At 45.1% G+C, this 23,761-nt stretch overlaps 1 protein-coding gene across 1 annotated transcript in view; it reads right to left on the bottom strand.

Moving 5' to 3' along the window:
* Positions 1 to 23,761, bottom strand: part of LOC147103129 (disks large-associated protein 2-like) — a 115,991-nt gene that overhangs the window by 41,127 nt on the left and 51,103 nt on the right. Inside the window, exons 4-5 of the mRNA XM_085963177.1 lie at positions 21,124 to 21,299; positions 12,791 to 13,028 (exon numbers count right to left, since the gene is read on the bottom strand). Of these exons, the coding sequence (XP_085819303.1) occupies positions 12,791 to 13,028; positions 21,124 to 21,299 (414 nt within the window). The remainder of the gene's footprint in view (positions 1 to 12,790; positions 13,029 to 21,123; positions 21,300 to 23,761) is intronic.

Here is a 23,761-nt window from a genome sequence, read left to right as displayed (position 1 = left end):
TGGGTAGATCTCTTTGCCTCCCTGGATGGCAAAGCTGTGCATCCAAAATTGCAGGCTTGTTCTGCAATACGCCCCTCCATCTGTCCAGGGATCTAAAATGCTGCTTCAAGATGCCTATATCATGTTCAATAATTGTGCTGGTAGCGGCATATGCCTCGTTGTATCTTTGCTCAGCTGGCGGTGTTGCAATCACAATGGTGTCATGATGCTATAGCTGAAGAGGGCTGCCTTTGTCGCCTAGGAACTATGCTTCCAGTCTGGCTTCTCCTTCAAAAAGCTCAGTGGCTTGTTTTAAATTGAAGGAATCTTCACTGCTGCTTGATCTTTGGTGCTAATCACTGACCACCTACCTGCACATTGATGGAGTGGAAACTCTTGGGGTTTATAAAGGGCATACTATTATATGTAGTGAGCTGGCGAGCCACATGGGTGCCATCAATTTGCTTCAACTTTGGGGAATCCCGTGACATGAAAATTTGCAGTATTCTCCAGGCAAATAATGCACCAGCGAGTTTCTCCTGGCAAACAATACATCAGCAAGCTGCTTGATTTATCTATTGTACTATAGATTGACTGATGTCGGTGCCCCCTATGGTAGGTTGGAGTGAACTGGAGGTATAACAGTTCAGGAATTTGATGACCTTTATTGCAAAACCCCATCATTACCCCCTGGTTAAAGGTCCTCGGATGTTCCCAGATAAGTGGCTCTCTGTAAATACGGTTATGCGGTTAAGGGAGGTCTGCTTCTGGTGCAAGCAAACCTGCCTTGCATCTCTTCTTTCATCCCCTTCTTCCTCTTCCAAAAAACACAAATAGAAGTGACCATATTCTGATTTTCGATTGTAGCAATCAAGATATTTGCAAACAAAAAAAATCCCAAAGAAAAGTGACACTATAAAATATCCACTTTTCATAAATCCTTCAAGTGGTTCAAGACGAAGGCTGACCACCAATGTTCCCCCTAAGGTGTGCGGGCATGAGGCCGCGCATCAATCGGGAGGTCCCGCACAGGCCGCTCAGAAGCTGCTGCCGCTGGAAGATACCGCACACGCGTGGCCAATTTAAAGGGACCGCGCGCAAATAAAAAAAAATTCGAGGGAACATTGCTGACCACCACCTACTCACGGCAACTAGTGATGGGCAATAAATGTCAGCCTTACCAGTGATGCCCACATCCTGAGAACGAATGAACAAAATGTTAGAACAAGATGGGATTTAGTTGTGATGCGCCTCCTCCCCCCCCCCCCCCACCCATTATCAAATAGTCTCCTGACACTCACTATCTTATATCTAAGAGATGGCCAATTGGGCAAGGAACTGTCTGTTGCTCATGAAGCTGTAGTCCAACATGAGTATTGTGTGCAGTTTTGGTCGCCTTATCTGAGGAAGGATGTTCTTGCCATGGAGGGAGTGCAGCGAAGATTCACCAGGCTGATACCTGGGATGGCAGGAATGACGTATGAAGAGAGATTGGGTCGATTGGGCTTGTACTCGCTGGAGTTTAGAAGAATGAGAGGAGATCTCATCGAAACCTATAAAATTCTGTCAGGCCTGGACAGACTAGATGCAGGAAGGATGTTCCCGATGGCCGGGGAGTCCAGAACTAGGGGTCATAGTCTAAGGATAAGGGGTAAGCCATTTAGGACTGAGATGTGGAGGAATTTCTTCACCCAGAGAGAGGTGAACCTGTGGAATTCTCTGCCACAGAAGGCGGTGGAGGCCAATTCATTAAATATATTCAAGAAGGAGTTGGATATATTTCTTAAGGCTAAGGGGATCAAGGGATATGGGGAGAAGGCAGGGACAGGGTACTGAATTTGTATGGTCAGCCATGATCTCATTGAATGGCGGAGCAGGCTCGAGGGGCCGAATGGCCTACTCCTGCTCCTATCTTCTATGTTTCTATGAGTCACCAATTTCAGGATCGGGGAGATAAGAGGTGAGGAAGATTGGAAAGAAAAATAAAAGTGACTGCTCTCAGTCGTATGAGAATGTACCTTTGATCTGAAATGGAATATTAATAGGCAGAGTTAGATAAGATGATCTTGGTTGGGGTCGAGTATTCTCATTCATTTTGATTCAAATGCATGTTCTGATGAAATCTGGGTGAAATTCAAATGGTCTGAATCCAATTCTGAATTCCATATGATAGCTCTATTTACTGAATCTTCTATTCCACAAGAATGGATTTTCTGAAATACAAATTGCTCTGATCAAACTAAATTGAGAAATGCTCCAAATCAATCTGAATTGGTTCTTTTGGAAAATGGCTTCAGAATGGAATGCCAGTTATTATTCTGAGGATGTTGTCACTACAATTGGTTGGACTGCTGAGGACAATTCTTCATGGATGATATCAGAGAGCAACAAAAGAAAGAGTGAGTCAGAACTCCGTGATCATCCTACAGATCTATTGATTTCTGATGTTACACAATAAATCTCCTTACTACCTCTGTGCTCACAGAAACTCATTAAATTCCTCTCAGGCAACAGCTGTGATAGACAGACCCAGAACCTCAGACTATATTGAAACTGAATCCAAAAAATAAAAATACGGTACAGCTGTCAAATTCTCAAACATTTTCACTATGTATATCTAGCCTGAACCTGGATCTTTCAGAAGATAAGGCCGTTCTTACAGGCAAGTTGAAAGGGTGAAATAAAATATCCAGCTTACTCGGAAATGAATGCTTTCAATCTGTAACAGTAGCTTTTGCAATGCATTTATCCCTCAGTTTTAGGTTTTTGGTACCATGGAGATCTATCTAGAAACTTCCATAACACACTTCCGTTCCTACTGATCTCTCTTTGACCTACAATTGTAATCCAAAACACAAACAACAAAGGAGCTTTTCCCAAAGCAACTATTAATATTTCCCACAGCAGCAGTAAACTTATCCTATGATACCATTCTAATTGAAAAATCTATCTCCAGATGCTCCAGCCAGCTTGGCAGCTGAGATCTTGTCAAACTGCACAATATAGTCTTGATGGGTTCTATTTTAAGCTAAGTGCAGTATTGAGAGGAACTTCTGCTGGAGACTGCTGTTCAGGGACTTAAAGAACAATTCAGTGCTGTTCATACGTGGCTTAGGGTGAATGCTACATGAAAATATAACAGGCACTGTCTGCGCGTTGCCTACCTGTCAATCACAGTGTGCAGAAAGGACCGCTGACTGGGCCCGGAACTTGCGGTCCTGATGACAGCGAACTGGCAGAGTTCGCCTTTGTAACTGACCGCAACTTCAGGACTGAGTGCAGGCGCAGCCTAACGTGGAAATCCTGAAGTTGCGGTCCGTCGTTCACTGCTCCTCCACAGGCTGTGCTGTGGACTCCCGCCACGCACTCAGAGCCGACAATCAGTGAAATCGCTGATCGGACGAAAACTTCCCCTTTTCCGAACAAACATCGCTGTTAGAAACCCCATAAAAAGTTAGACCCATTCAAATAAGAACATAAGAAATAGGAGCAGGAATAGGCCACTTGGCCCCTCAAGCCTGCTCCGCCATTCAATAAGATCATGGCTGATCTTGGGCTCAAAGCCACTTCCCAGCCTGCTCCCCATAACCCTTCACACCCTTATCTTGCAAAAATCTGTCTATCTCCACCTTAAATGTATTTAATGACCCAACCTCCACAGCTCTCTGGGGCAGAGAATTCCACAGATTTACGAGCCTCTGAGAGAAGAAATTCCTCCTCATCTCAGTTCTAAAAGGGCGACCCTTTATTCTGAAACTGTGCCCCCGAGTTCTAGATTTCCCCACGAGGGGAAACATCCTCTCTGCATTTACCGTGTCGAGCCCCCACACTGTATCTTATATGTTTCAATAAGATCACCTCTCTTTCTAAATTCCAATGAGTATAGGCCCAACCTTTCCTCATAAGTCAACCCCCTCATCTCTGGAATTAACCTAGTGAATCGTCTCTGAACTGCCTCCAATGCAATTATATCCTTCCTTAAATAAGGAGACCAAAACTGTACGCAGTACTCAAGGTGTGGTCTCACCTGTGGTGTATGTAACCTGTTCCACCTTAAGAGAACTACCTTAAGAGATGTACTACTTTCTCTTGGCTGCTGTATACTATAATACCGGTGGTGACCACACCGGTATATAAACGTTGTGTAGGGATTTGCTGAGCAGTTCAGCCCTGACCTCCGAACAGTAAAGACCTGTTAAAGTTATTCTTGTGGTCTGTGTCCAGTGATTTATAATAAGCATAACTGGGACACACAGACTTAACAGTGGCGACGAGTCCGATCTTACCCTGCGGCAGTTTTCCATCCAAGGCAGCTTCGTCCTCAGAACGGGCGTCGAGAAGAGGCATCCGCCCTCATCATCCTGCGGAGCACCATCGCACGGGAGGCATCGAGAACCCGGGTTAAAAAGAAAAATTCTGACCACGAAGCCCTCCATCAGCGACAGGCAGTGATCATCCCTTCTACCACGGTGGTGGGTAAGCCGATCAGCGACACGAGCAGAAAGTCGACCGCATTGACTGTGGAGTGGGGGAGGGAAAACGGAAAAAAAAAAGGGCGGAGAACTCGACCACGGCCAGTGAAAAGGGCCGGGCTGCAATCGAGGCCGAGAGGCGCAGCGACTGGGGCAGCTTAAGGCACGAGAGCCGCGGAGAACTCAAACGCAGCCGGTGTAAAGGACCGGGCTGCATGCGGGGCTGAGAGGCGCAACAGCAGGGGAAGCGTGAATGCCCACGGGAACCGCGGGGGAGTAAAAGCAGCGTCGGGGAATTGAGAACCGCTGGGGAGGCGAGAATGGCAGCAGCACGGCAATCGCCATTGCAGCCAGCGGGGGAAGAAGGCAAGCGCGGGAAGCCACCATTTTGCGAAAAAGAAAAATTTAAAAACTTGCAAGGATGCCTAAACATGGGAACATTAATACCTTTGACAGCGATATCAAAGATTGGACCACGTATGTAGAACGCATGGAAGTTTATTGTAAAGCAAATAAGGTACCAGATGATGAGAAAGCACTAACCTTATTAAGCTCAATGGGTGCGAAGACATACGGGCTATTGAAGCACCTTCTATCACCAGATAAACCGGCGGATCAGACTTTGGCGAATATTGTTACTGTCCTGAAAAAATCATTTAAACCCCACGCCGCTGATGATAGCGGAACGATTTAAATTTTACAGAAGAACGCAGCTGAAAGACGAAAGCAACGCTGAATTTTTAATTGAACTGCGTAAGCTATCAAAGTACTGTCAGTTTGGAACAGGACTAGCAGATGCGCTGAGAGATAAATTTGTGTGTGGATTGTTAAAAGAAGGAACACAAAAGCGACTGCTTGAGGAGAATGATCTTACGCTTGATAAAGCTGTCACTATTGCAGCATCGCACGAAGCCGCAGCGAGAGGCACTGCGGAAATGCAGCTACGGTCACCGGAACTCAGCACCAATCAAATGGTCTTGGGTACAGTAAAATGTTATCGTTGTGGAAAGACAACGCACGGTCAGAACTAGTGCTGGTTCAAAAATCAGGAATGCAGAAAATGTGGCAGGCTTGGTCACATAGCTAAAGTATGCCGGTCAGGAAAGAAGACCAGCAACAAAAAGTCACCGCAGGAAAAGTACAGAAAGGTACACAAGGTGACAGAGAACAGTTCGAACGAACAGAAGTCAAATTCAGACTCCAGCAGTAATGAACTGGGTAGTCTAAGAGTACACAATGTTGGTAATGAAGCAGACCTCCAAACAATCTGGGTCACGCTTCAGATAGCAGGAGTCCAAGTGAAGATGGAATTGGACACTGGATCGGCATTGACGGTCATGAATAAGCAAGATTACAAAAGGTTATTCCCACATATTCCCCTACGGGATACGGAGATTGTATTGAAAACATACACGGGGCAAAGAGTATACCCCATCGGGAAGATAGAGGTAAAGGTGGTCCACAAGGGCAAAGAAAGCCGAGGAATGGACTTATATGTGCTACCTGAGGGAGGTCCACCACTACTGGGACGGGAGTGGATTAGGAAAATAAATATGGACTGGCATTCCTTAAAAGCACTAACGGTAGATTCCGGTAAAAAAGATGTCAAACCTAAACGATTGTCCAGAATATTGGACGATGCTAAAGAGGTGTTCCAACAGGGACTGGGAACACTGAGAGGAATTACGGCAAACATCAAGGTTGAAGAACATGCAAACCCAAAATTTTTCAAAGCCAGACCGGTACCTTATGCGATACGACCTGCTGTGGAAGCTGAGCTTGAAGGGCTAGAACGTTCAGGAGTACTGTCTAAGGTAGACTGGAGTGAGTGGGCCACGCCCATTGTCCCCGTCATGAAGCGTTCATCGAGCAACAAGCCGGGGGAACCGGGGAAGGTTCGCATCTGTGGAGATTTCAAGATCACTGTTAATCCGGTGCTTCACACGGTGCAGTATCCGCTTCCGCGGATTGAGGATATCTTCGCTTCGTTGTCTGGCGGGAAACACTTCACCAAGATAGACCTGGCGCAGGCGTACTTACAGATGGAAGGTGAGGAAGAGTCACGCCAGTATCTCACGATCAACACGCATAGAGGCTTGTACCGGTATAATAGACTGGTTTTTGGAGTGGCATCGGCTCCAGCAATTTGGCAGAGGGCCATGGAGCAGGTATTACAGGGAATTCCAGGCACACAATGTTACCTGGACGATATTCTGATTACAGGAGATGATGACGAGGAACACCTTGCAAATTTGGAACTGGTGCTCACCAGATTGAAAGAATATGGACTTCGAGTTAATCGCCAGAAATGTGAGTTCTTTCAGAAGCGGATCTCGTACTGTGGTCATGTCATTGACCAGGAGGGGCTTCATAAGTCTCCTGACAAGATCGAAGCTGTTGTGAAGGCTCCCGCTCCGGATAATGTATCCCAGTTGAGGTCGTTCCTAGGGTTGATTAACTATTACCATAAGTTTCTGCCAAATTTATCCACGGTGCTGCACCCACTGAACGCTCTTTTGCAGAAGGGAGTACCATGGAAGTGGAGCGAGGACTGTAAGAGGGCCTTTCGCAAAAGCAAGGCATTGATCACCTCAGAGGAAGTGTTGGCTCACTTCAACCCAACGCTGCCTATTCGTTTGGCTTGTGATGCTTCTCCATATGGTATTGGGGCAGTACTCTCACACAAGTTGCCAAATGGCCTGGAGAGGCCAGTTGCGTTCGCATCCAGATCATTGACCTCCGCTGAGCGCAACTATGCTCAGATAGATAGGGAGGCTCTCAGCCTTGTGTGGGGAGTAAAGAAGTTTAATCATTACCTGCAGGGCCAAAAGTTTACGCTTCTGACAGACCACCAGCCGTTGGTATCCATTTTTAACCCTAAGAAGGGTGTTTCGGTGATGACAGCACAGAGACTCCAGAGATGGTCCCTTTTCCTAGGGGCACATCAATATCAGATCGAATTCAAAGGTACAAAGCAGCATGGTAATGCTGATGGGCTGTCGCGCCTGCCACTACCTACAGAGGAGGAGGCACCGACGGTTGACCCTGTTGAGTTATTTCACTCGACCATCATCGAATGTTTACCAGTCACCAATGCAAGTATTGAAAGAGAAACCAGGAACGACCCGACACTGTCCCGGGTCTACGAAGTGACAGTGAAGGGATGGCCAGCACATGGTGATCCACTGTTACCGGCATTCTCAGCAAGACGAGAACAGCTGTCCGTCTGTCAAGGAACATTGATGTATGGAACAAGGGTGATTATTCCTCCTAAGTTAAGAGAGAGAGTTCTAAAGGAACTGCATGAAGTTGTATATATATATATCTATATATGTTATTATGTTATGTTAAATGGGGATATAACTGTTAAGCTAAAAAGGGAGGATTGTGGTGTATGTAACCTGTTCCACCTTAAGAGAACTACCTTAAGAGATGTACTACTTTCTCTTGGCTGCTGTATACTGTAATACCGGTGGTGACCACACCGGTATATAAACGTTGTGTAGGGATTTGCTGGGCAGTTCAGCCCTGACCTCCGAATAGTAAAGACCTGTTAAAGTTATTCTTGTGGTCTGTGTCCAGTGATTTATAATAAGCATAACTGGGACACACAGACTTAACATCACCAATACCCTGTACAGTTCTAGCATGACTTCCCTGCTTTTATACTCCAGCCCCCTTGCAATAAAGGCCAACATTCCATTTGCCTTTTTGATTACTTGCTGTACCTGCATGCTAACTTTTTGTTTTTCATGCACAAGGACCCCCAGGTCCCTCTGAACTGTAGCATTTTGTAATCTCTCTCCATTTAAATAATTTGCTTTTTTATTTTTCCTGCCAAAGTGGATAACCTCGCACTTTCCCACATTATACTCCATCTGCCAAATGTTTGCCCACTCACTTAGCCTGCCTATATCCCTTTGCAGATTCTTTGAGTCCTCTGCACAACTTGCTTTCCCACCCATCTTTGTATCATCCGCAAACTTGGCTACATTACACTCTGTCCCTTCATCCAAGTATTAATGTAGATTGTAAATAGTTGAGGACCCAGCACCAATCCCTCTGGCACCCTACTAGTTACCGTTTGCCAACCGGAAAATTACCCATTTATCCCGACTCTCTGCTTTCTGTTAGTTAGGCAATTCTCTATCCATGCTAATATATTACCCCCAGCTCCGTGAGCTCTTATCTTATGCAGTGACCTTTTATGTGGCACCTTATTGAATGCCTTCTGGAAATCCAAATACACCACATCCACTGGTTCACCTTTGTCCACCCTGCTCGTCAGATGTTAGGCTAATTGGTCTATAGTTTCCTGCTTTCTGTCTCCCTCCTTTCTTAAGTAGGGGTGTTACACTTGCGGTTTTCCAATCCGCTGGGACCTCTCCAGAGTCCAGGGAATTTTTGTATATTGCAACCAATGCATCCAAATGAGGTGTAACTGGGTTTTTAATGGCGATCTGAGTAATAACTACTAATAAACAACCGTTCTGGCCCTGAAAAAGTAATTTTATATTGGTGGAATGTCAAATTTCTCTAATAAGTTAAAAATGACTAGATTTTAAAATGGTACTTTTTAAAAAAAGTTTGGTCAGATATTTCAGCTTTTACCTTAACCCAATGAGTATGTCCCAATCTTTATTTTGCTTTGTGTAAATTTTTTAAAAAGTGATTGATTATTAGTGCTTTCTATTTCCTGGTTCCCTGTCTGTGAGAATTCTGCAATGTGGTTGGCTGTTTAGACAGCTTGTTGACGTCACAGCAGCTTGCGCTATGGGATTCCTACTAAACTACGCTGATTTCAACTGCATGTCAGAAAAGCTGAACTTCTCGCCACAGTGATCGTGAGATCTTTGTGGGAAGCTTACTCCGGGGCCAATAGTGAATTCCTTTGCTTCGCCGCTGACCGCAAGTTATGGGCCAACATGTTTATGTTATACAACACATGTTGGCTAGACATAATTAAAATGTTGCATTCTGACATTTGCACGTTGTCTATGAAACCACTCCGCTCCAGCCTGGCTTCTGTAAATTTCACTCTTTTTCACTGCTAAACCGGTTTTGAAGTTGTCAGCTAAAAAGCTGCTGAGCCAGAGATGAGGGACCCTTCATTCAGCAACAACAAAAACAACAACAACAACTTGTATTTATATAGCACCTTTAACGTAGTAAAATGTCCCAAGGCACTGCACAGGAGTGTTATAAGACAACAAATATGACACCGATCCACATAAGGATAAATTAGGGCAAGTGACCAAAAGCTTAGTCAAAGAGGTAGGTTTTAAGGAGTGTCTTAAAGGAGGAAAGAGGGGCAGAGAGGTTTAGGGATAGAATTCCAGAGCTTAGGGCCTAGGCAACAGAAGGCATGACCACCAAAGGTTGAGTGATTATAATCAGGGATGCTCAAGAGGGCAGAATTAGAGGAGCGCAGATATCTCGGGGGGAGTTGTGAGACTGAAGGAGATCACAGAGATAGGAAGGGGCAAGGCCATGGTGGATTTGAAAACAAGGATGAGAATTTTGAAATCAAGGTGCTGCTTAACCGGTAGCCAATGTAGGTCAGCGAGCACAGGGGTGATGGGCAAATGGACTTGGTGCAGGTTAGGACACGGGCAGCCGAGTTTTGGATGACCTCAAGTTTACGTAGGGTGGAATGTGGGAGGCCAGCCAGGAGTGCATTGGAATAGTCAAGTCTAGAGGTAACAAAGGCATGGATGGGGGTTTCAGCAGCGGATGAGCTGAGGCAGGGGCGGAGACGGGCGATGTTACGGAGGCGGAAGTAGGCGGTCTTTGTTATGCTGCGGATATGTGGTCGGAAGCTCATTTCAGGGTCAGCAGAACATAAGGTCACCACAGGTCTAGGCAGGAACCAGCATTCTGCACTAAATTCCGATTGGCATCACTTCTTTTGCTCTCAATTGATCCTAAATAGAATCCTCACTGAGCCTCTGGAGTTAGGGTCTGTGTAGATTATAATTGCTGTGAATTGAAGTTGCATTATGTTGTACTCAACCTGATCTGTTAGAGCAAAGAGAAGAGAAATTTAACTGCATTGTGTTTGATGCAACCTAGAGGTATTGCACAGAGAATGATGTTGCTGTCATATTCCCTTTAAAATGCCCTGCAAGTTCCGGATTTCCGCTGACGCAGGCGCGAAATCCGGAACTTGCGATCTGTCAAAGTAAGCCTTGACAGATCATCTGAACTGCCTGAAAACTGAGTATTGCTGGCACAGAGTTGGGCTATTTGCCCAGTGGCTGGCCAGCAATTGCTCCCGTAAGTCTTACGGTTGATGCAAGCAGGCATAGGGCCTGCTCGCATCAGCTTATGGGGTTATCTAAGCCTTAAATTAAACATTATTATATCCTAAATTATGCACATACACTTTATTAAATTAGTTTATGCAAATATTGGCCCGGATTACAGTCTTAATGATGTTTAAAATTATCAAAAAATTACATTTTTACTGAGGTTGGTGCAATGAAGGGACTTATGAATAAAATTGCAGTTCTGTACATTGTATAATTATTAGATTTGGGGATCCCATTGCGTAACATTAGGGGATTCCCTTCGTAAATGATTGCAATGGAATCTTCCTTTGTCATTGGAAGACCGGGCCCACGTGATCCCAGGTACGCTTCCGAACTGCCTGTGTCTCTGGGATCCACGGGCCATTACGCTGCCCTCCGCCTCGAGGCCTGAGACCACAACTCTTCGCAGCCCGGGCGCCAGGAGGTAATTTTGTAAATATTTCGCGGGTCGGAGGCATACTCCGGAGGTTTGCCTCCAACCGCAATTTCTAGGCCAATATATTAATTTTGGACGATAGCAAAATTCAGCATTCCGTAGGGACCGCTCCCTCTGAGACACCCTAGTCCGCTCCTCTATCACACCCAGCACCCCTTCCCCTTCGCCCGGCACCTTCCCGTGCAAGCGCAGGAGATGCAACACCTGCCCCTATACCTCCCCCTTCCCACTGTCCAGGGCCCCAAACACCCCTTCCAGGTGAAACAGCGATTTACTTGTACTTCTTGCAATCTAGTATACTGTATTCGCTGCTCACAATGTGGTCTCCTCTACATTGGGGAGACCAAACGCAGATTGGGTGACCACTTTGCGGAACACCTCCTTTCAGTCCATAAGGATGACCCCGAGCTTCCGGTCGCCTGTCATTTTAATTCACCGCCCCATTCCCACTCAGACCTCACTGTACTCGGGCTCTTGCATTGTTCCACGGAAGCTCACCGTAAACTCGAGGAACAGCACCTCATCTTCCGATTAGGCACTTTACAGCCTTCCGGACTCAATATCGAGTTCAACAATTTCAGATCATAACCTCGGCCCCCATTACATTTTTACTTATTTTTTATCCACACCTTTGTTTTGGTCCTTCCCCCCCACCTTTTTTTTCTCTCCCACATGGCAGCTGTCTCCCATTCTGCCAGCGCATTTCACACCTAATCTAGAGCCGTCTTTTGTGTCCACTAGTCCTATCACCATCTTGTCTCGTTTTGAATACCTCTTAATGTCTCTTCACTTCTCTTTTGTTCTCTCCCAGCCTGGCCTTTTAATCTATTTCATTTCCTGTGCTTTTTCAGTCTTGACAAAGTGTTTGACCCGAAACGTTGACTCTATTTTCTCTCCATGGATGTTGCCTGGCCTGCTGAGTTCTTCCAGCATTTTCTGTTGTTATATTAATTTTGGAACTCATTTGCCGTACTTATAAAAAAGCGGGTGGTATTATTGCATTGAGGTACTTCTGAGAAGGGTGAGTTTGTGGAACAGCCTGCACCTGCTAAAATAAATTCTCAGCAGAGACTGAATAACAAACAGTGAGCAATCAGAATGTAAACAAACCACTGGCACGCCTCTTCCACTGCCATCAATGACACAGAGTGGCCACACTGAAAAATCCTTGGCCCGTGTCACTCCCACCAGATCAAATCCTCAAAACTAGATGAATTCAGGGTTTCACAGAGAATCATGGTAAATACAGTTTTTAAAGAATCGAGCAATGGCAAATCAAAATACAAAGGATTTGTGTCCGGGGAAATCCACACCATCCCTTACATTTATCCCTAAAGTCCTATTCAAAAATTTTGTTCAACCAAATGCGATTTGGCTATGGAATAAATGTCCTGTTGCTAATTGAGTCAGTTGGGCTGCCTCTAAACATGGAAATTTGTCTTGCAAACCCTGTTTCCATAGTGACTGCATCCCTTTAAAACACTGATAGCTCAAACTGAGTCTGGAGGGTTGGTCTGTAGAACTGGCAAGACATGAAACACTTAAATTAAAGATGGGTAGTTGGTATCATCGTCCCTACTGTCAGTACTTACAAGCGCTGGATTTAATAGCACCAACACTCGTGGCAGGCATCATGGGTGCTGACATAGAAAATACAGACAAGCAGTCATCATCCTGTGAGCATCCAGCTTGAATGGCACGCAGATAGCTGTGGCTTCGCATTCGAAAGCAGCCAGGCAGGTCGAGAGCCTCCACAGCTTGGGATTCCATTTCACCAAAGACTGACTCACACACCACTTCGAACTGTCTGTTCAGATCAGCCTCGCCAATCTGCAGTAAAGCAAACACATTCCCTATTAATGGAGGCAAATTTGTTTGATGTGAAGTTATCTCATTAAATATTTAACAATGTTGACACCAAATACAGAGTGCATCAAAGCTGTGAATGCTCTTCCTAACTCCAATAATATTTATAAAATGTGCTTAATATTTTTATTTCCCCGCCCCCCCTTGTATTCCCACTCTTCCCAGGTTAAAACTCCCAGCCATAGTTTATTTTTTTCACAATATGTAAGTACATTTTGAGGGCAGTGGTTAGTAGAGTGGATTACACACTGACATTTCATCTCGAGAATATGGGTTCAAATCCAGTCCCGATCGATGGAATGAAATTCTCCACTGTCTGTTGCTTGTACGAGTTTTGTGAAACCCAGCAATCTCCATCCAGTCTCTAGCAATCTGGTACAAATTCACATTTAATTAGAAATCTTATCTGGGAGCCCACAGGAGGAATCGCGTGGGAAGATGAGAAAGTGTCACACTGGTGCCGTAGAGGTGGTCCTCTGAGACTTGGGTGGAGGCAGATTTATGGGGCAGATTCTACATCTGAGCTATACCTGAGAGAGCTTGCAAAAAGCACTCAAAGTACATTGCAGGTACATCAACATCAATAAGGCGAAAAGGTAAATGAATGTTTTGGGCAGAGACCTCAAATGCAGACAGCTCTGCTGTCAATTTCCAGCATTTTCATTTTTTTTATGTCAGCGTGTACTGTTTTTTCTTTTTTTATAATCTGTGGCAATGCTTAATGTTGATGTTAGGCACTTAAAATATATAAAGTTCATGCCTGGAATTTCTGTGGGGGATCGCTGGTGGGAGATTGGCAGAACTTCCGGAGAAAAATGGCTGTTCATGCTGTTTCACCAAGGTTTCTGCCAATCTTCTGCTGAAGTTACCCCGATGAGCACAACATTCAGTACAAATAGTAAAACGAGTACTTTACAATATAGTTTTATTCTTACTTTACAAAGCTGTTTAAAAAAAATCTATATTTGGTCTCATGAACGTTTTCCCTCACAATGGTAGTATGAGAAGATTCTGACTGGATTTAGTGCAAGGTGGCAACTGTGCTTGGAATCGATGCAAGTTTTTGTATCCAATGACAGGAAAAGGGAATGTTTCACAACTTTATCACACTAGGACAAAGGTATAATGGGGTCAGCTGACCGTAAGACAGGTTTCCTCTAAATACTGGTCACCCATAAAGCTGTCATCTCATTGATTCAGGTAACTTATAGCATGGTCCGAATGCCTGCTGCTCCAATACTATCAACTACCCAATGATTATAATGCCAAATCCTGGTCCACATCTTGTCCATGACCACAGTGAAACACTAACAACTGTGATGTAATCCCCTGCTAGTTCATCAAATGATAGTCAACCATAGATTGCAAGAAATCATATGGTCAGTATATATTGTGGAGTAGAAGTCATTTATGCAGGATGTGGAATGACATTTTATAGGGACGATCACCTCAGGAATGACTTCCCTCAATGATGAAAATCCATTGATCCAGCTAGATGGGATGACTGTTGTTGAGTCTTCATGATTTTCAGCTTTGGTTTGGGCTCCAGTAAATGAGCTGACTGTTTCATAGCTAACTGTAATACTGGCTGATTGAGAATCCAGCAATTGAGTTGTCCTGATTGTTGTAGTAATAATAATATTACTCCTTAAAACCTACGTCTTTGACCAAGCTTTTGATCACCTGCCCTAATTTCTCCTTATGTGATTCGGGATCAAATGTTTTGTCTTATAAGGTGAAGCGCCTTGGGACGTTTCACTACATTAAAGGTGCTATATAAATACAAGTTGTTGTTGTAATTATGAATTGGGATACAGATTTAGAAGCTTGTGCTGAGGTCCTTCAGTCCACAATTAATCCTTAGTTCCAGCATTATTTCAGTGCTCTTTTTTTAGTGGGTGGTTGAAATATAAACATCAAGTGGAATATCGCTGGTCTTTTAAAGAACCTATAATTAGAGATACTTTTGGAACAAAGCCTAATGGGGCTTCAGCCTCGATGAACTGTCTGTAGCTGCCAATGCAGGCCCAAGGAAGCACTTGAACTATATTTTTAATCCTTAAAATTATATATATCTTCTTTCATCATACATGTCACTAAGCTTATTAAACCTGACCTACACCAAGAAGCAACATCTGGACAGCATTCCCAGTGAAAAGGAAAGCAAATTCCTGCAATACTGGGTTTTATCCAGGTACTGACAGGAGCTATCACTGGGGTCAGCAAGAATGCATTCATCACCATGTTATTGAGATCATAAATGTTCTTTTCTGCCACAGGTGTCCCGCACATCAAGTTCAACAGCCGCATACATAACCAGCTGGACAGGTTGACCCAATATTATTGGTTGTGCAGCATTCCCAATGCACAAGGCATTATTGATTACACTCACTCCTGCATTGCTGCATTTGAAGCAGAGGCAAATCCAGGGCTACGAGGAGAGAGCAGGACAATGAGATTAGTTTTGGATTGCTCTAGCAAAGAGCTAGCACAAACACAATGGGCTGAAGGCCCTTGCTTCGGTGCTGTCAACATTTGTTGTTGATGGACCTGCAGGCAGGCCATGCCTTTTGTCAACAGAAAAGAGGAACTGTTATCTGAGCATTCAGATGGTATGTGGCCACTGGCTGGCAAGAAATGATACAAGTTAAAGATCATTTTCCCAGTAATGCTCACAATGCTTACACCCTGAGGGAATTAAGGAATCAAGTTCCACAAATGCTCCTTGGGAAGTCAGAATGTAAGTTTGGCTTCTGCAAAGAATGGATTACTGGCTCCAAAGATAGCTGATGCCACTTCTGCAATCACCAAATCCCACAAGAAAGGATAGACATGGATGTGCATTTATGAGGCAAGAATATAACAGAGCAAACCTTTGGCCTCCTAAAACAATGTTTCCTCTGTTTGGACCACTGCGAGCTGCTTGTAGCATGACCTGGAGTACATTGACGGTACATTCTCTGTAGTATAATGCATAATATTGCCACTGAAAGAGACATACACATACAAGGCAGTTCCAGCTCATGACAGCTGAGCTCCAGGAAGGGGATTGGGGGTACATGAACTCCTCACAACAACAGCTAATACCCAAAGTGGCACAGATAGGATGAGTATTCCAGGATTTAATCCCTTGAGGCTTCCACGTGGCCCTATCTGGAAGCAGAAGGACAGAATGCAGAACTTTATAAATACCCTGTAACTAAAGTTGCCTGGTTGTGTTTGTTTGGCACAAGACTAAGAACTTATTTCCCATTGTTATGTACAATTTGTTAAACATGCATTTTGCATTAAAACGGAATGACAGCAGTTTTTATGGTGTTCACTTTTATGAATATAAGAGTGAGTGTGAGCAATGTGTCGAATGTGATGTACTGTGGCACTGTCCGTTTGTGCCATATGTACCAGTGCACCATTTTCTCCTCTTGTATTAATCCCAAATGATGCCCTGCTGGAAGGAATAGGCAGGAAGATTCTTGAAAAATATCCTAAGGACCTGTTTGCAACCTCTTTAGTAGCTCTTCTGATTCTGGAGTATTGTGAGATCCCCCTGCTTGTTGCACACTCCACCATCAACGGTAGAGGCTTCAGCCATCACGGCCTGCGCTCTGCACTTCTCTTCTTGAACCCCTCCAGCTTGCTGCTTTTCTCCTCACCTTTACAAAAATCTTCAAAACCTACCTCTTCAATCTCACCTTCAGTCACCTGCCCTAAATCTTCTCCTAATTCCTGCTCAATCTCCAATTTCTTCATTCCATTGTGAACCACTTTGGGATGTTCTGCTACGTTAAAAGTGCTATATAAATGGTGAAGAAGGCCTGACTGTTGATGCTCCAACCTGTATATATTGGTGACTCTGGTGGTCCTGTCTTTGTGCCAGGAATAATGGTACAGGAAACTCTTTTTTATCCGGCACCGACTTGACCGGCGTGGTGCCGGTTTATCAAAAAGTCCGGATTACAGAGAGGTATAAAAGGCTCGAGAGCCCCGTACACGGCCACAGATCCAGGCATCCCTGTTGCATAGCAACAGGTGCAGGAACCCCGGCCACAGATCCAGGCATCCCTGTTGCATAGCAACAGGTGCAGGAACCCTGGTTACACGGCCACAGATCCAGGAACGGCCACCAATATGAAGTAAAACTTGCCTGAACCTACTCCTGAATTTTGCCGGTTAACAGAGATTTTCGGTAAATCGAGAGTTTCCTGTACTATTGTCTCAGTGGTGGTCTACATACTTTGAAGTGCTTCTCTTGTCACTTGCCCAGAAGCAAGAGACTGGTCGTAACTTCACAGCCACTCCCCTGTTCCTGTGCTTCTGTTTGGAAGTCACTATTGGCCTACAGCCAATGATCCCTGTCTACAGATACTATTGCACTGCTTCAAGGTCTTTGAATCTCTTCTTGATGGCTCTCTTCAATGTATCTCCCAATGCATTAAAATATCTTGACTTGTGGACATCAGCACCTTGGCGTTATGAGTGGGAACATTCCTGAGAGATGCTCCAACTGTGCTCGCTGCCGACGTGGGACTGGAGTTACATGCTGTTCAATGACAGTTGTGCAAATGGATGGTAGAATCTGCACCTCAATCCAGACCACCTTTCTCTATGAAATAAATAACTTGCTCAGCAGTTCATGTTTATGAAGAATTCTTTGTTTCTTTGGTGGCCCTGTGAGGTCAGAATTACAAAGAGACTCATGGCCATGATGGACCTTTCTGCATCAACAGTCAGGCCTTCTTCACTCATCACCTTGGATCAGTTACTCCCTCATCGAACCCACTAATTCCTTCCAAAGTGTTAATGTGTTTGGGGTGGGGACTGCTGCAAGTAATATTAGTGTGTTTGGGCTTGGGACTGCTTCAAGTAATGTGGGGGTTTTGCACCAGCTCTTGGCTGGTACGGAGTTCTGAGGTGCGTGTGTGAGACAGTCCTGTAATACCAGCTTCTTCTTCCTGGGCTTGTGGACGTTCTGGAGAAAAAAATATAACACACGATAAGCACGTTAGAATTGATATGATATTATTGTCACACTGACTATGTTTTGCAGTGGAACACAAACACTATTTTCAATTTGTTGAAAATGAAAATCCTTGCTATAGTGATTATCATTGCACAAACAGCAGCATTGCTGTCGCCATGAACTTCAATATTCTGCAAACCCTGTATAGCTTCCCAGCTTATAATCTCCATAATAGTATGATCGTAGCAGGCAGGGAGTTTCATCTGCTGCACGACGCTTCCAGTCCTAGAATGGTGGCATATGTTGAAGGCCATCTTCTTGTGCAAGTCTTTGATAAGTTATTTTGCAGGGAGAAGCCACACAACAGTGTATGTGTTACTAGGTCTAGTAGAATGAAATGTGATGATATCTTGCTACCTGAAGATGGAAAAACAGCATGAGTACTTTCAAGTAGTCATTTCTATTTGTGAATAAGAGTTTTTAGTAAGCAGTCTTTCTCAGGTAACAGTAAACAGGTCTGACATGTTTAACCTGTAGCAATCCCATTAAATATCCTCTTTTGTGCTCCACTTTCATCAAGACATGACTACAATTTGGGTTCCTAATACTCTTGTGTCAACCCATTCAAGAAATATGGCCGCTAACTGCAACCTCCTTGGATAGGGATTTCTACTAATGTTAACTAATTGTCACCCAGACAACATGTGCTAAAGTCATTGACAGCCATGACCATATATAGCAGTGCAACGTAATTTCAAAGATTCTCATTGCTTACCTTGGAGCGTTTCTTCAAACCAAACACCTTCTTCGCCAAAACCTTCCGAGCACAGTGGGGCTGTGTGGATCTCCACCTGATCGCCTGCCGTGCCTGCTGGAGCCTTTGGGGGGAATTTTGCCAGCCCTGGGGAGGCGAGTATGGAGGCGGGACTGCCGGGAAAATGGCAGAAACTGGGAGCGGGTACCAAACCCGCTCCCAACCCGCCTCCGTGCCATCTTCCCGGGAGGCAGGTCCCCGAGTCGCGCCGGGACCCATCTCCTCGAGGTGGGAAGGGGATTACAGCCAATTAACTGCCTGTTAACAGGTAGTTAACAAGCAGTTTTGAGGCTTATCCCCATTTTACCCCTGCAAGTGCGGGCTTCCGACGGCTGCGAACCTCACCAGGGTCAGCGGGGCGAGCAGTGGGTCTGCGGGGGTGAGAGGGGTCAAAAAGTCTGCTGTGGAGGTGAGTGATGGGTGCAAGTGTGGAGAGGTAAGTATGAGAGGTGAGTGTAAAGTGTTAGAAAATGTTTACTTACCTTTGCTTCTTCCTGCAGGCTTCAACCCTTGGGGATCCGGAGGTGCCTCATCCCAATGGCAGAGATGACAGAATGGCTGCTGCATTCTCAGATGAAGTAGCCATCTGATTTCTGCTAAGGAAAGAGGTTTGTTGAGCCTTCAGTACAAGGGCTCACCTTAGAACAGAGATTTTCAGTGTTTGACAGCTTCTCAAAGCTGTCAAACGCTGACAATTTGTCTGTCAAAATTTTTTAACAGATGAAACATCATACGCTGCTGTCCTCTGTCACCGCCTTTCCCTTAATTGGCAGGCTAAGCCTGCAGGGCGGGCTTAACATGGTCAATCAAGGGAAAATAGCGTGGGCTAGCCAGATGTCATTGGGGGCGGGACTGAAACCCGACAATCAGCAGTCCCACCCCCAACGTGCCCCCATTGAGAAAATCCAGCCCTTTGTGCAGCAGTTGGCTGTTGCATATGTGCCAATTAAGATGGTCACCAGGTGATTGAGCACCATTATTGTCATTCTGTAATGATCGGCTACTCAGTTGCATCAGATGTAATGCATCTAAACCCTTAGAATTCACTGTGAGTAAATGTATACATTACTGCAAGTGTGCTACGCAAGTGGAGCAAACATTAACACTGATTTAATTCATAAAAGTGCAATACATGTAAATTAAACCACCAAAAGATCTCCATCACCTTTCTTCCATTAAAACCTTTACAATTGTTTAGCTTGCCCTGGCAATGAGCTTCCCAATATCTTTTGGGTATTATTTCTAATAAATACAAAAAATTGGGATATACTGCAACATTTGCAATTTGACACAGCAAGCACTATTTATGTTAAACTACCCTTGTGGTATTATGCCTGGGCGATTCTTTTAAACTAAAGAAAATGAAAACTGACATTTATATAGCACTTTATCGCAAGTTGAAATGTCTCAAAGCAGTTCACACATTGAATAACTAGAGGGAAACACAGCAGCCATTTTGCGCCAGAACACCTCACATGAAATGAATGGCCACTTAATCTGTTTTTTTTTTAAAGAATCAGAAGTTGCCAGACCACCAGCAGAAATCCTACTTTTCTTCATATAGTACCATGGGAGCTTGAACTTTCACGTGAGCAGACAGAAGGGATCTCGTTCTAACATCTCATCGGGAAGACGGCACATTAAACAATGCAGCACGCACTCAGTGTCAGCCTGGTTTGGGACTCGAACTTACAGCCTACTGATCCAGAGACGACAGCCAAGCTGGCAACTTAATTAGCTTTCCCATAGTTTACAGATGCTGCTAGCAGAAAAATAAATGCAACCCGCAGCTCTTGGCTTCCTGTAGATGAACCACTTACTGTACTGAGATGGACATTTTTTACTGCCCATACTGTCCATTCTCAGTCTGCCAGAATAGCAGTGTTCCCAGATCATTTAACATTAAATTGGCACGATACTCGATATTCAATGACAACAAGACTGACACCATGCCCACAAGTGTCTTAAAAGTTAGAAGGGGGATTGCCAGCCCCTTTCTGTTTTAGTGGGATTCTCACCTGGATCCTAAAGGTGAAAGGATGCAGCCCTAATAAAATAATACAAGAAGCGTCTTCAGATCACTGGAGGCGGCTTGTTCTTTTGTATGTCTCGAACAGAATCTTCTTGGTCCTTTATGTTGGTTACCATTAAAAGGACCATATATCAGGCTGCTACAGACAAGTTTTTCTCCCATTTAAAGAATTTAAAAAATGTTAGTTCCAGTATTCAATGGACTTTGTCAGCCTGTGGTAGGCTTTGCTGCATAATTTCATACCTGATCTTACCTGATTGTTGGCACTGAGCATTCGACTGTAACCCTGACTCCTGGGTAGAAGTTTCGGAGGAGTGCGGAGACTAGACCGGTGCAGATTATCCAGGCTGTAGTTCATTGCGGTTTGTCCTTGCAGATAGGAGTGACTGCAAATGTATGGATCAGAGCAGTGCTTGCAACTGAACCTGTGTGGGTGGACAGAAATGTATTATTGCTAAAAGCATAATTTATACAACAATATTGGGGTGAAATTGGTCTTTGCCAGTAGCATGAAATGGGTGATAGCAAATCGGCAGCCTGTTCATGGAAAAGAAAACCGTCCGCGGTGTAAGGAGGGGCTGTCGATTCGCTGTCACCCGATTCGCTGTCATCGGCAAAGATCAATTTCACCCAATTTTTTCTGGTTAGGAAAGGGTTACAATATTTTATTTTATGGTTGTGGTTAATATGTTTCTAAACTAATGGATGCCAAGCTATTACTAAAGACATTTTGAACTCATCTAGGTCATTAGTACAGAACAAAAAGAGCTTGCATTTATATAGTGCCTTTCACATCCTCAGGACGTTTCCAAACCACTTTACAGCCAATGAAATGCTTTCGAAGTGCCGGCTTTGTAGGCAAACACAGCAGTCAATTTGTACACAGCATAATCCCACAAACAGCAATGAGATAAACGACCAGTTAATCTGTTTTGGTGGTGTTGGTTGAAGGATAATTTTTTGCCAGGGCACCGGAAGAACTCTCCAGCTCTTCTTCGAATAGTCCCTGGGTTTAACATTGCATCCAAAAGACAGCATCTCCAAAAATGCATCTCATCCTCGGTAGCACAATGAAGCATCAGTCTAGACTATGTGCAGGGTTTGGACCCAAGACCTTTTGAGTCAGAGGTAGGAATACTCCCACTGAGCTAAGCTGGCACACAGTGACATAGGCCCCGATTTTCTCCCAGCCGTCGGGCGGGTTTTCAGGCGGGCGGGGGCCGAAAATCGCAGAAATAGGGGGTCGCGACACCTCCCTGCCCGATTCCCCGCCCCGCCCGACTTTCGCCCCCGTGTTTCAGCGGGACCCGAATCAGTCCCGCCCGCCACAGGCGGGAATGGTTGGCGGGAGCCTAATGATCAATTATTAGCATGTAAGGGCCCTTGCAATTTTCTGGCTTTCCCCACATAAAACACGCCTGGCGGGTACACCGCTGATGAAACCTGGCATGAACAGAGTTGGCTCGCTTGCTTTTAGCTGCAGGTCCAGCAGGTTTCGAAACAGCTTCTACCCCCAGGCCATAAGACTCATGAACGAATAATTTATTATTATTTATTACTGCTGTTTTATTTATTATTACTCTATTTCTATTAGTATTTTTATCATTGCTATGCCATATTTATTCCAATGTTGGGAGGACTCATAAAAATCAACATTTCATTGCGCAGTACACACATATATGACAAATAAAATTGAATTGAATTGAGGTCAATCAGGACTGAAGAGATTTAAACAGGCAGCATTTGCAGGCTGCAGGACCTTGTTGCTGAAGGCTTGGGGCAACTTTTTGAAGGCTTAGGCACAGCTGTGGAAGGTTGGAGCCTCACACACTTCTCCAGTGTGAGCTCCTGGGAAGCCCCTCTCACCACCCTAACTCAGCGCCTCCTCAACGGAGGCATCTGCCAGAAGCATGGGAGGCCTTTTGTTCCTTCCCTTCCTGGCATTAGAGGATCTCCAACAGCAGAGGAGACTGGAGCAACTCCAGCAACAGCATCACCAGCAACAACAGCAGCACCAGCAGGAGCGGCAGGCTGTGGCTCAGCGACCTGGGGCAGCACAGGCCAGAAGGGGCCAGCGCATGGAAGGCTGTCGGCGCAGGAGATACCCCCCAAACAGGGTCTACAGACACAGGGTCAGCTACCTCAACATGACTGAGCAGCAGTGCCAGAGGCGGCTCCGACTTTCGCGAGAGGTTGTGAATGACATCTGCGCAATGCTGCAGCAAGACCTGGAGCCCAGAGCACCAGGTCCACACTACTTACCAGTGGCCATCAAAGTCACCACCGCACTCAACTTTTATGCCTCAGGCTCCTTCCAGGGATCAGCAGCAGACATCAGCGGCATCTCCCAGGCGGCCGCACACACTTGCATCATGCAGGTAACCGATGCCCTCTTTGCCCTCGCGCACAATCACATCTATTTCACCAGGGATCGCGCAAGTGTGAGGGTGCGAGCGCTTGGATTAGCTCAGCTGGCAGACTTTCCAAGGGTGCAGGGCATCATTGACTGCACACATGTGGCCCTTAGGGCACCCCACACAATCCAGGAGTTTTTGTCAACCGCAAGGGCTTCCACTCCCTTAACATTCAGCTGGTGTGTGACCACAAGAAGGTGATTTTGCATGTTTGTGCCAGGTTCCCTGGCAGCTGCCATGACTCTTTCATACTGCGTCAGTCTACTGTGCCTCCGCTATTCAGTCCGCCAAGTGAACTTCAAGGATGGCTACTTGGAGACAAGGGATATCCCCAGCGCTCTTGGCTAATGACGCCATTGAGGAGACCAGCCAGCGAAGCTGAGGAGCGCTACAACTCCAGAACTCCAGCCACATTACCACCAGATGCATTATCGAGCAAACCATTGGACTGCTGAAGATGCGCTTCAGATGCCTCGA

The sequence above is a fragment of the Somniosus microcephalus genome, chromosome 20 (genome assembly GCF_052327205.1).
Source record: "Somniosus microcephalus isolate GS21.2 chromosome 20, FLI_Smic_1.0, whole genome shotgun sequence".
In the NCBI taxonomy this organism is placed as follows: domain Eukaryota; kingdom Metazoa; phylum Chordata; class Chondrichthyes; order Squaliformes; family Somniosidae; genus Somniosus; species Somniosus microcephalus.
This window is presented reverse-complemented; position numbering and strand designations above follow the sequence as displayed.